This window comes from Squalius cephalus (assembly GCF_949319135.1).
Source record: "Squalius cephalus genome assembly, chromosome: 5".
Taxonomy (NCBI): domain Eukaryota; kingdom Metazoa; phylum Chordata; class Actinopteri; order Cypriniformes; family Leuciscidae; genus Squalius; species Squalius cephalus.
The window spans coordinates 26903646-26917635 of record NC_137126.1 but is presented as its reverse complement, the minus strand read 5'-3'; the positions used below and the strand labels follow the sequence as shown (position 1 = coordinate 26917635).

Sequence of the window (13990 nt, the reverse complement as noted above, 5' to 3'; positions counted from 1 at the left end):
AACGGTTAAATGAAAATTAGCATAATTTACTTTCATGTTCCAAACCTGTATAATATTTTTCTTCTGTGGAACAAAAATAAGTTATTTTGAAAATTCTCAGTGTTTTATATCTATACAACCAACCCAGACTACTCCAGTTTTCAGAAGTTTCATTTTTTAGTGAAAAATACACAAGAACATTTGCTCAAAGCGTAACACTTCAATCCCATAATCTCGCACGTGAACTTCACCTTCTCTGCCAGATAATGAGCCATGACATGAAGCTAATGCTGACATCCCACCAAAAGAGAGGAAGCTAAAACTCTGGCTTGATTTAAGAACTTCAGGCCGTACCATATGGGCATCATCAGCGGACATCAACACCACTGACACTTCCAACATTTTGGATTTGTTAAATCACTTGCCTTACCATGGGCCCTCGTGTGAGGAATTAGTGGCCGCTTTCATTCATTGCCTGATGTCACTTAGGTTAACAAAATGATGTGTAACCAGTCTCTTGCTACTGTTCTAGATCACTGGAAGAAATAAGTGACAGAATATGTCAATATGACAGTGAAAGTAAGTCAGAATAGCACCTGACCTATATCAGTGATAATCCAGTGTTCAGTGTTACTAATATTTTAGGGCTTGACTACACTTCCTGTTTATCGTAAACAAAAAACTGCCTTCTTGCACAACATGTCTTGTCTTGTGATTCAAGACCCTTTCTATCAGTGTCAGTTGTTTTTTTTGTTTTTTTTTAACTTTATTGTCCTGCTTGCACAAAAGATAGTGGTGTATGGGTCTGTAGTTCACCCAAAAATGTGATTGTTTACTCAACCTCATGTTGTTCTGAACCGGTATGACTTCTGAAGAACACAAAAGAAGATATTTTGGATAATGTTTCAGCTATTTTTGTCCATACAATGAAAATCAGTAAGTTAGTGTCTAAAACAACATTGGACCTCACTGACTTTTATTGTGTATATACCAAAAACATGTTTTTTGTGTGTGTGTGTGTGTCTTCCAAAGAAGAAAGTCACATAGATTTTGATCAACATTGGGTGAGTGAATTCATTTTCAATGAAGACTCCAATAAACAACAATGTTTGTGTGTGCATTTCTGCACCTCTGGAAGCACTTGGGCTTAGTAATGAGAAGCATGTTAGTGTGAGACTGAACTATTATTTGTCTATATTAGTCATCAGCTGCATGCAACTGCTTTCCTTGCTCAACGACAGGGTGAACCATGGCACACTTTCTGAGCTGCGTCTGAGTTCTCTATTCTGTGCACTTTGTTCATTCTTTGTGCTTCCACATGGTTAGTGGAACTGTTGTGGGATGTCATGCTGTATATGCAACTCATTGTGAACAGGCAGGAATTGCTTTTAGCTTTTTTTTTGCATTCATGTAGCCTACTGCTGAGATGAGTTATCTTTTTAGTAGCAGCCTGGCTAAGTATTCTTTGTATCTGGATGTGGAGCACAATACAGATACGGATTAGATGCCCATCATGTGTTGCCAAGAAAGCTTTGTCATGCCCCTCCCTTTTGCTGCCCACAGTCATGAATCTGTGTCGTTTTCCAAATGACGTACTGTAAACTGTGCACTTATACTATATGAACTAGGCTATAGTATGTACTGTAGTATGTAGTATGTAGGTCAGTGATTGTGATAGGTGATAGGGCAATATAGCATTACCCTGCCCCTCCAGTATCATAACACTGTATGTTAAATAGTTTTCTTTAAGTGCCAACAAAAGGGCATTACTACAACTTGGGTTCTAATGTCATGGAAAACCTGGATGGTTTTAAAATTGTGAATATTTTTGTAAAAAAAATTTTTTTTTTTTTTTAACAGGTCAGCTCAGCTCTAAAATATTTTGTCAAGGATAGATTGCTCTTTGTGAATGCAGTTGCTTTGATTTTAGCGTAATCATACAGTAAAAATCATTGTTGTACACCTGTGGAACAAGGTTTAAGTAGCATTGTAACGTAAATATCTTCAGGTCATTATATCCGAGTTAAACGAATTATTGAAAAAGAAAAAAATGGAGGGTGGAGGCTTGCTTCTATCGATCAGTTGTTGATTAAATGGAGGCGTAGGCTATATGAAAATGAGCTTTAGGGTGATTGCAAGAAAGAGGCAGGGTTTAAGCAGACTAAATAATTGAAGTCTAGCATGTCACTAGATAGAAGTCTGTCTTTTTACCAGAAGATCAAGGTATGACATAAAACAAAAAAATGTATGCATGATGAATATTTCACAATAAGATATTCAACATGTGTTTACACAATAAATTAATTTAATTTTCATGTCAACTTTAATTATTTTGTAGTCTTTAAACATATTCCAAGTTTATGTTGAGATTTCTCTGTTTTTCTTTACATTTTCAAGGTCCTTATTAGTGGTTCTCCATACAAATGTATTTTCAATTCAGGGTGGCTAAACAAGCATGAGTTTGTTAGGCAACAAGTGCGGCATTGTGGGTCCTCCTTTGTGCCAGGGCACTCTCTTTCTGCGGACCGCTCCGTGACTCAGCATGCTGTTAATGAGAAAATGCTCACCAGTCATACGTTGCCAGGATTCATTCACCCTGGAACTGATGGGAGAAGTGTTGCGGAGGCATGGCGCCCCTCTTTGCTGCATGTTGGTTCAGAGCCCCTCACCACTGTGTAGGCGGTCAGTACTCGCATTGATTGAGTTTCACTGAATCACAGAGGCTTAAGCAAGGTGGCTAGATATTAAAATGGTGTTTTTTTGTGTTTAGTTTTTTTTACTTATTGGCATTATTTTTAATTGGCATTATTTTTAATAAGCATTTTTACCATTTAAATTGACTCTCACCATTTAAATTCAAGCTGCTGTTGTTGTGTCCCAAATGGAATCAGTTTATTAACCCTCATTACTTTTTACAGTTTACTTCCATGTTTTTTAGTATCTCCGTGACCTTTACTGGAACTTGACTGTATTTTCCTTATGCAAAGATAGTGTTTGGCTTCAGAAGAGTTGGAATTTACCACACAAGTTGTATGATCTACTTTTAGAAGTTGTAAGGTGCCTTTTTCATTTTTGAGGTTTGACAGCCGTGTTACGGAAAAAAGCACTGTCATCTTTTTTTTGTTCCACAAAAAAAAAAAAAAAAAAGCCAGTCATATGAGTGTGAAACAATATGAGGTTGAGTAAACATGTCAGAATTTCAGGTGAACTAACCTTATAAGGTTGTCTTTCTCCTAAGGCTAACTTTGTTCACAAGCGACTGCCAACAGTGAGCCCATCCCTAACTTGGCTTAAGACTGCCTCCCTCCATTATAATTTCCTCCTGAAAATACATTTTATGTATTGAGCAACTGAGCAACTAAGCAATATCAGAGGACTTGCACTGCGAGGACATCTCGAGCTTTCTGTCTCATACCTGCATTTAATATGAGCCAGACTCACAGAAGGTCACAATGATCCCTGAACTCATCTTGGATTGATATTAGGGGAAAAATCGATTCACCTAGCTATCCCGATTATTTATTTTATCTTATTATTATTTTTATTTTTTTACGATTCTAAAATTGATTTTTTTTATTCCAGAATCTATATTAATTCAAATTCAATTGCTTTATTTTTGTCCTTGCTTGTAGATGAGGTTGACAGAAGTTAGCCACTTTTGTTCCAACAGAGGATGAAATGTGTCGTTATCTATGAGTTGTGACGTAATATCCCAAGTGGACGCATGGAAGGAGACGTGAGACTGAAAGCACTGAAAAGCCCTCGCGCTACTCATATGCTGAGAGAGAGATAAGAGAAGAGCTGCACGATTCATCTTTAAAAGACTGTGATCTCGATGCAAACACCCACGCGATCTTTCAATTCGTCTGTCTATTAAATTTTGACAAAATCATATCGCAAAATTCAAAGCTGTGTTGGTGCTGCCGCTGACCCGGGGAGAGAGTGATCATGAAACCGCTTCACAAACAGTCTTTTCAATCTCATAGTATCATTATTTCTGTGATGCAATAGTTAAAATTATCATAGAAGTACTTGGATAAAAGTTTAAAGTTCAAATATGAACATTGATGTCTATTTAGTGATCAAAATCAGCTTTTGATAGAAACTTGTTGCTTAAAATAACGCATTTATTGATTACATTGTTTCGCCACTAAATGGCGACAAGTCACTGTTAAAAAATGTATTTGTTATTGAATCATTTATTCAAGAGAATGTAGTATTGTATGATGCTTCTGAAATAAAAGTCAGAAAGATGTGATGATTTGTTTTTGTAAATATGACTCATCTTATACGTACAGTCTGTATAAGTGTATGATTTAACTTTTCCCGATGGTCTAGTGTTAAAAAAAAATTGCAATATCGAATCGCAATACTTGTAGAATGGCAATTTTTAAAAAAAATCGCTATACATAGCGTATCGGCATCCAAGTATCGTGATGGTATCGAATCGGGAGATAGGTGTATCGTCCCAGCCCTTTTCTGTCCTTCTGTCCACTCATTCAGCAGGGAGCATACGTCTTCCAGTTTTAGATGAGAGAAAAAGCAGAATGAAAGAACTCTCTTACAAACGATGTCTTCCATGTACTTCAAAAATTAGACGTGGGCTGTTGTAATGGGTTTTAAATTATTCTGTTCCGACTCTCATTTCTGGTGCACAGTGCTACCCACACCTGTCTCTGTTTAAATGGCAGTGTAGTTGCTGCCAGTGATATCAGACATTTAGCTTATTTCAGCCACACACTATCTCTCCAAAACCCTACCCTCCAAACCAAAGACATTTCCAAAAGCATTTCAGCATTTTATTGTTTTGTTTTAATTTATTCCTTTTGTATAAAATGTATAAACAATGGGGTTGTGCCGATAGACGATGATATTGTGTATTGACGACAGCCAGAGATATCGTCAAAAGCATTAGCTATCAGCGATATCAAGAGGATTTGGCATTTCCAATTAATGTATTAAATTCTTCTTTTTCTTATTATTATTTGGCTATGATTATTATTAAATTAATATTAAAATTAATCTGCATCACTGCATTACTGACGCTCTGCTAGGAGAATAAAAAGATAGATTAGCTTATTCGTTGAAAATGTTTTAAAAACCTTTAGGTCTGTTATACAATTATTATACAATTACTTGTATGTGATTTATTGAACTGTTTAATGTCTATTACTGGTCAAACTGCTCATTAAGATGTGTTGAGATCGCTGACCAGATAAACATCTGAACTAACCTCCTGTATATGTGTGTGTTCGTGTATCCAGGAGGTTTTTCCATGGTGTTTTTGGCCCGCACGCACAGTGGAGTAAGATGTGCCCTGAAAAGGATGTACGTGAACAACATCCACGATCTGAACATCTTCAAGCGGGAGATCACAATCATGGTGAGTCAAGACACAATATGTTTTTGGGTGAATACATCAGTACATCACCTATAAATAATTTTTTCTTATGTGCCAACAGAAAGAGTTGTCGGGCCACAAGAACATTGTGCGGTATCTGGACTCAACCACCAATGCAGTGGGAGACAGTGTATGGGAGGTTCTGATTCTGATGGAGTATTGCAAGGGTAATACAGCTTTGATGCAAACAAAACTATGGTCTAAATATTATGCAATCTAAAGTGTGTCCTTGTGTGATTTAAATTTCCTGAAATACAAGTTCATACTTGCATCACAGTTCATCCCTCTGACTTCTGTTCGACTTTCATTATAATCTTAATGTGAAATACCATTACAAAGGGAATAACTTGAAGAGTGCAACTGGAAATATGAACAAATAAATACATGTTTAAATTTGTTTACCTTTTCTGATTTTTACATCCTGTTTTAGAGGCAGCTGTTTTAGAGAACTGTTAACAGAACTGAACATCCTGAAATTTATGGTATTTCTGAAAAAGAGCCAGTTCTTGGTTCCCAAATTGATGTTCTAATCTAGAAGATTATAACTGGTTTCTGCAGGCAACTGAAGTTGGACAACAAATCCATTGTTGCTATTGTTAACAAAAACAAAAACTATAAAAAATAATCATAATTGTTGATTGAAGTAAAACGTTAATGGGAAACTTAAACTAATAAAACTAGTTTAAGTTTAACGGCCATTTTTTAGTCTAATAAAAACTAAAATGACAATCACATAACAAAATTACTCTAAAATTAAAATAAAATAAAATAAATTGAAAATAAATAAAATAAAATAAATTGAAAATAAATAAAAGCAAATTATTAAATGTAATAAATATTCTAATAGTATATAAATAATTCTAAAATAACACTGAACAAATCTGGATTTAATGGATTATATCAAGGCCTTGGTTTTCCTTAACCTCCCTACTTTGTTGACTGAAATATTGTGTGCCATCTAGCTGGTCAGGTGGTGAAGCAGATGAACCAACGGCTGAGCGTAGGATTCACTGAAGAGGAGGTGCTCAACATATTCTGTGATGCCTGTGAAGCTGTTGCCAGACTCCACCAGTGTAAAACTCCAATCATCCACAGAGACCTGAAGGTACAGTAAGACAACTACAGGATATTTCTAAGCAATTCCAGATGGATATAAATGATTTGCATACAGTTCATTCGCAGCTATTTAAATGAGTTCACTGCAGGTGTAAAGCTGTAGACACAAGCACTGACGTGTCTGCACTTTCATTTATGTGATTTCATAAATCTTGAATAGCAAGTATAAGGCACTCTGGCTGATCACTGATTCTCTTTTGTTAAACTAGCTGAAAGGGTAAATTTATGACACTCCTTATCAGTTTAGGCAACCGTGTCCTGACCATACCAGTTCAACACAGTGATACCAGACATGACCTTCCAAACCTATTAGTCTGCTCTGCTCACAAACATTATTAGTGGCAAGCATTAGTTAAACCCAGGCAAAGACTATACTGTGTCTGTGAAAAACAGCAGTGCTTGAAAGAAACAAGTCCGCCCTTTTGGCAGAAAAGTGTGGGAACAGGCCAATGATGCCATTCAAACAAACACTTTTTCCCACCAGTCAAAACCAATCAGTCTAAAATAATTGGGAAATTATTGAACACTGAAGTGGAAGAAATGCGTTTGTTTACTCATTTGTCATGCAGGGCTGTTGTTTTTCATGTAAAATAAGGGGATGAGGACCACTGCTGGTCAAGCTCCAAAAAAGACATTAAAGTACTATAAGAATAGTCCATTCAAGTATTCATTCAAGACATATGATTTGTATGAGAAACTTAGGATGTTGTTTTTGTTCATTAAGGCCTGGTTTCACAGACAGAGCTTAGATTAAGCCAGGATTAGGCCTTAGTAGCTTTTGTAAACGTGCCTTAGAAAACAACATTACTGGTGTGCATCTTGAGAAAAAACATTTTAAGATATGTCAGTGCAAGTTGCGTTCAGTTAAAACAGCTCAATGCATTTTAATCTGGAACTAGGCTTAAGCCTTGTCTGTCTTTTTTTGCAGTGTAACCGTGTTGAAAAACAAATATAAGGCAGGATCTCATGATTGTCCACTCCAAGAAGCATTTATGTTTATGGAGTACGTTCTCAAGATGTTCCAAATAAAGTGGTTGCAACCTCCTTAATACTACTTTTTGTGTATTTTAACACTGTCTTGATTAAATTTGAACATTTGGGTGGTGTAAGTAGCCACATGATTAGAGCTGTTTAATTAAAGATTGCTCCTTTAAAAGCTGGCAAAAAGTCATTGGCGTGTTGAATATTGGTATGCAGAATATGCTGAGAAAGGTTATTGTTTTTAAAAAACATCAGTACCAATATTAACACTATATAGGACTTCATTGGACGTGGCCTAAATGTCCTCCTTCCTCTCCTGCCTTTGTCTCTTGACTGTCGGAATTTACAGTAGTTGGACCTATTAACAAAGATGACTAACAAATGTGTGTGCTTGCAGGTAGAAAACCTCCTCTTGAATGACCAGGGAAACTACGTTTTGTGTGATTTTGGAAGTGCCACACACAAAGTTTTGCTTCCACATAAAGATGGTATAGCTGCTGTGGAGGATGAGATCAAGAAGTAAGACTTTTTACAGTACAGTGGAGAGTTCTGAATTACAGTGGGATTTACAACTAGTACTTTCCTTTTTTTTTTTCTGAGCATGGTAGCATTTTTTGTTTGGTATGTGTTTTTTACTTGCACTGAATTTGGGAAAACACCAAGCTTGAGGAATTATTATTATTATTATTATTATTATTATTATTATTATTATTATTATTATTATTACACAGGCGGTTACATGTATTACGTAATTATTGATTGCTTTTCATCTAACTGCTAAACTAGTATCTATTAAAGTAATGTTAATTGTTATATTTACACCATAAGATCAGAGTTACTGTTTAAGTGATTAGTCAAATTAAATTGAAACCCTTCCGTTCCCTGTCCAGAAATGGGGTATTATACAAGCAATTGTACGCTACCGTTCAAAATTTTGGGGTTGGTAAGAACTTTTTATAAGTCTCTTATGGTCACCAAGGCTGCCTTTTTTCTTTTTTTTTATACAGTAAAAACAGTAATATTTTGAAATATTACAATTTAAAATAACGGTTTATTTTAATATATTTTTAAATGTAAATTATTTCTGTGACAGCAAAGCTGAATTTTCAGCATCATTACTCCAGTCTTTAGTGTCGCATGATCCTTTAGAAATTATTCTAATATGTTGATTTGTCCCTCAAGAAACATTTCTAATTATCAATATTAAAATCATGTGTTGCTTAACATTTTTGTTGAAACTGTGATAAAAAAAATTCAGGGTTCTTTGATGAATAGAAAGTAAAAAAACAAAACAAAACAAAAACAGCATTGATTTGAAATAAAAATCATCTGTAATATTATAAATGCCTTTAAAAAAATGTTCTTTAAAAAACTGACTGTGTGTGTGAGATGAGCATTGTAGTTCTAGAGAGTGTATCACGCTTATGCATTTTGTAGTAGACAAAATAACAGAATATGGGCTTTTCCTCCACGCAGTGTTATAAAGGAATTTACAAAATGTGTTAAGCTGATGTCTAGATGATGTAATTTCTTGTTACTTGTTCTGGTGCCAGAAAGTTAGTGCTTTTAAACCTTCCATTGTTTTCATTATTCTCTGCTTAGGTACACGACTCTGTCATACCGCGCCCCAGAGATGATTAACTTGTACCAAGGGAAAGCCATCACCACAAAGGCCGATATCTGGGTAGGCAATGGACACACTCACACACACTCTCTCTCTCTCTCCCTCACCTCCACCCAGTCATTCTCTTTCATTCCCTCCCATGTCAATCTCCAACACAGAAACAAGCTGGAGAGCTGGTTTGGTCAGACTGACACAGATGAGAAACTGCTTTCCTCCATAAAAGAGGGCTCTCAGGGGTGTGCTTTTACAGCTATCCTTGAAATCCTGGCTTTGTTTCAAAGCTGATCCTTTTTTGCGTCATGAAACATTTAGGCATGTATCAAGGTGCACTGGTGTAGAAATGAGTAGATTTTGTTCAAGTTATACTGTAACGAGATGCAGTCAGACATATTTTAGACATGTTTACTAGAGCTGAGGAGCGGTGTTATGTGCATGTGGGCCTGATGGAAAGCAGTAAGGAAAGAGTTTCCAGTGTTGTAAAGACAGGAATGAGGGCCTCATGAAGGCAAACTTCCTCTTTAACTTGACATGCTGTAAAAGGTAAATAGCTTAGCCTTATTTCACAGCTCTTCCTTCCAAACAAATGCTGGACTGAATAGAAAAGAAAGGGCCAGTTCCCATGAAGCTCCTTCAGTGGAAAGCTCACATTGTGATAAATTTCACCAGTGCAGATGGTAGCAGTTCATGGTCATCGTGTCAGAACTTGCTCGGGTAGGAAGAGGAAATGTATGACAATACTTCCTGCCCATTTGTTCCGTCTGAAAATAGAAAAAATTCTCAGAATTCATCCTTTATGAAACAGAGCAGCTGTCAGCCATTATAAGTGTTGTCACAGTGCAGTATTTAATTATTAGAGCAGTGAAACCTGATGTATTGAATGTCTTTGTGTGGAATTACAGTTTCTTGTTTTCTCTCTTTCCCAGGCGCTTGGATGCTTGTTGTACAAGCTGTGTTTCTTCACACTTCCATTTGGGGAGAGTCAAGTTGCCATATGTGACGGAACCTTTGCTGTTCCGGACGGTTCAAAATTCTCCTCTAAGTTGCACTGTTTAATAAGTAAGCAGCTTTCAAATATTCCCAAGAGATTTGAAATGATTTTGTGTAAGATGGTTTAATGTGGGTGTGTGTACACAGGCTGTGGTGGAGTTTTGAAATTAAGCTAAACAATAGCTCCACCCCCTGGTATTATTGAGGTACTGCACACTTGTCACATCTCCTCTTGACTTAGAGATAATTCACCCAAAAATTAACATTCTGTAATTTCCCCACTCTTAGGTCATTCCAAACTTGTATGACTTTCTTTTTAGAAAGGTTCCCATTGCTTGGCATATGATTGGGCTGGTTAGAATCTGAGTGTATATGATTGTTTATATATTTCTACATAAAGGGGTAGTTCATCCAAAAATGTTTTTTGCTTCTGTTCCTGAACATTCATTTATTTTGAAATTGAATACAAGCACCCTCATCTGATAAATGATAACGGCCATTTTCTTTCATTCACACAGGATACATGTTAGAGCCTGATCAAGAAAAGAGACCTGACATCTATCAAGTTTCTTACTTTGCCTTTCGGTTAGCTGGAAAGGAGTGTCCAGTGCCAAATCTTTTTGTAAGTTACTCACACATAAGCCATATTCAGACTGTCAGTCCAAATTCGATTTTTGTAATCCAATTCTATTTAGAATTTAGAAAAATTACATGAAATACAATTTTTAAAAATCCATTCTAAGGTACAATCATGTGTTTTGAAATCCTGTTCAAATCACATGTCCGACTGCTCAGATTTCAATGCTTTCTCATGCCACATAAAATGTAAACATGTCAGGTGTTGTTGTAGGAAACATGCTGAAAGTTGTTGCAGAAACAAGGTTGTGTTGCAAAATGCAGGTTGAGCAGAAAATTCCAGTATATTCCTTGTCAGCCTGGTCTACACAACTCTCTGAATTGATGGCAGCAGTGAATAAAGCTGCACATTCCAGCCTCCTACGAGACCGCATGTTGACATAAGACAACTACTGTACTGCAAACTGTATTGTTGTTGTTTTTTTGGCATTGACACACCTACACAACATCATTGCCACAGAGATCAATACAGATATTATAAAAAACCAAAGAGCACCACGACAAACACACGATTCAGATCTGAACAGTTGCGATTACACAGTAAGGATAATCAATCATTTAGATCAGATTCTAATCGATACACAAATATGGACAGACAGTGTGAGTGTAGCCATAGATTATGGGAAGTTAACTGAATTGATGGATATTTTTGTTATTACCCTAGTATGATTCAGAATTTAGAGGTTTTTCTTTTTCTGCCACACAGAACTCTCCCCTTCCCACCTCATTGCCGGATCCACTTACTGCTAGTGATATTGCTGCTAAGAAGAGTCTGACAAAGGCCAGGTAACATATTAGAGCTTTGTGTGTTGCTTTCAGATTATTTGAATTCAACAAACCATTTAAGTAGCATGTTTTCATTTCTTTTTCCTTAGAATAACAGATTCAGTTGGACCAACAGAAACATCAATCGCACCCAGGCAAAGACCCAAAGCTGCAAATACTAATGTTTTGCCCTTGTCCAGCTCTGTAACTCCTGTGAAAATGACTGTATCCTCAGATACGGTTGGCAACGGCCAGAAAGGTGAACAATATAATCCATGTTTTCTTAAATATGGTCTGTGTTCTGTATTTTTTTTTTCCTCTGGAGAAATAAGTTTTGACTGTATACGGTATGTGTGCCTGTCTCAGCTCCTGGAAATGGGCAGCAGTCGGTGGTGCAGATGCAGAGTAACAGTCAACAGAACAGAGTGTTACAGCAACTGCAGCCTGGTGACCTTCGACTACAACAGCTACATCATCAACAACAACAGCAGCAGCAACAGCACAATATCCACCACCAACAGCAAGTCACTGCACAGCAGCTGCAGTACATGCAACAGGTAATGAGTGCCTCAGGAGGTCAAGACCAGTGTTCAGGAAGGTTTTTTGTAGATATGTTTAAACCAATTTCCTGCAGATCTTTAAAAATGACTATTTAGGCACAAGCGCAGATTCCAGGGTTCATATCTGCATCAGATGCAGATGTTTTATTTTTATTGACCCAGTTAAGTAATTGCGGAAAATCCCAGTGGCATAAATAGTTTTTGTGTGTGTTGTGACCTTCTATGACAGTCAGTTGGTTATTTTTTGGATTAAACATTGTGGTCTTCTGATGAGCACATGATGTTTACACATGATAAACCACCAAGAATATGGTGGAACAGTTTACGTTCAGCAATTTTAGTTGTCTGATAAACATGACACAAATTTTTGATTTTGTTTTTAAGGAATAACTTCCTAGTTTGAGAACATTAATTTGATTGGTACTACATCCAGAAACAGCTCAAATCTGTGATCTATAATATGCTCTGTAAACCCACAATAATACATGTGTCAGTATTGTCTCTTGTCATTGCAGCGCTACACACACCAGTAGCGTGTGCGTTTTTAATTTGACTATCAATGCACAACTGCTGGTTCTCTCGTTAATCATGCATCTCTCTACGTCACAATGAAACAAGTAGATCTTTTCGGCCATATTATGACATACATGCGATAAATGGATTATCAAGAAAAAAAGAATGTAGGGTGTTGATTGGTTCTGTCCTTCGTTTTTTTATTGGATGAAAGATTACAGTCGATTTGTAGGAAATGGGCAGGGTTAAAGTCGGTTAAATTATTGGAGAAGTCCGGCATATGTTACCAGATAGAAGTCTTTTGTTTCACCGGAACAAGAAGTTATGACATTTTGATGTATAATTACAAAAAAAAAATGGGGGCATCCAATAGAACGGGTGAAGGTCTTTCTGCGTGGCAAAGTAATTTAATTCCATTTAAGCTTTTATCTGACTCCATTTTATATCTGACTCCATTTTATCACAACCTCGAATTTAGGTTAGATTGCCAATTGGTTATTGGTCAATTATATAATAGTTTAGCAATACATTTGATTGTTCTATTTAACTCTTTACTTGTATTTTACCCGTTCATATTAGGACGCTATGTCGCTCTGAGGTCCTCACGCCTTCTGCTTAACGCAGGTCTCACGATCACAAGCTCGTCAGTTTTGGTCACCAAACAGAGGTAATTGGCTATATACCTGAGATTGGTCGCATTCACGCTTACACAATCAAAGATACTTTGGTATAGCCCCCGTGATTGTATACACTTGAAATTAAAGTAATGTTTACTTCAGGCAGAGGTATGGCCACTAATTACAGATAAAAGTTGACCAACATTACTTCTCTTATAATAGCTTTGGATTGGCCATGCCGTGGTTTCCCATGTATACTTATGTAAAGTAACATTAAATTAAAACAGAGGTAAGACACACCCAAATTTAGATTGGTCAAGCATTGGTTCATGCGAACCACAGACACTTGAATTAGTGCCAAATATTAGTCGTCACTAATCTGACGCAAAACTTGCGGTAACATACAAATCCGTTTAATCAACTTGGGAAAACAGTCAGTTGGAATAAAATCAAATGTAACAATTTATTATGTCAGGTAAATGTATCATGCCAATGATTCAAAGATAATCAATACAATAACATAAAATGCTCAGAGATAAAGAGTAAAAGATGTAGGTTAAACCCGAAATTTAGAAAAATACATAATGCTGATGTTTTTGAGATCCTTCAACATTATGGGCTGATCTGAGTTACAGAATCGCCCTGAGCCTCTTGTTGCATTTCTTTCGTGGCAGAAACTTCTTTCACATGGAAACATTTGCTAACAATGGGAATTTGCATTCAGAGTTTACACCTTTTTGGAGCAGAGTGCGATTTGCCTGGAAGACACACCCTCCTCTGTGTGCAAGTTATCTTTAAACTCTTAAGAACT

General features: G+C 36.5%; 1 protein-coding gene across 4 annotated transcripts in view; it reads left to right on the top strand.

Moving 5' to 3' along the window:
- The window catches only part of bmp2k (BMP2 inducible kinase), a 37716-nt gene that overhangs the window by 9698 nt on the left and 14028 nt on the right, over positions 1–13990 (top strand). For all 4 annotated transcript variants that reach the window (XM_079872952.1, XM_079872951.1, XM_079872950.1 and 1 more), the window contains exons 2-11: positions 5244–5362; positions 5442–5547; positions 6343–6485; positions 7875–7996; positions 9080–9161; positions 10025–10157; positions 10607–10710; positions 11431–11510; positions 11600–11748; positions 11856–12046. In XM_079872952.1, the coding sequence (XP_079729078.1) occupies positions 5244–5362; positions 5442–5547; positions 6343–6485; positions 7875–7996; positions 9080–9161; positions 10025–10157; positions 10607–10710; positions 11431–11510; positions 11600–11748; positions 11856–12046 (1229 nt within the window). The remainder of the gene's footprint in view (positions 1–5243; positions 5363–5441; positions 5548–6342; positions 6486–7874; positions 7997–9079; positions 9162–10024; positions 10158–10606; positions 10711–11430; positions 11511–11599; positions 11749–11855; positions 12047–13990) is intronic.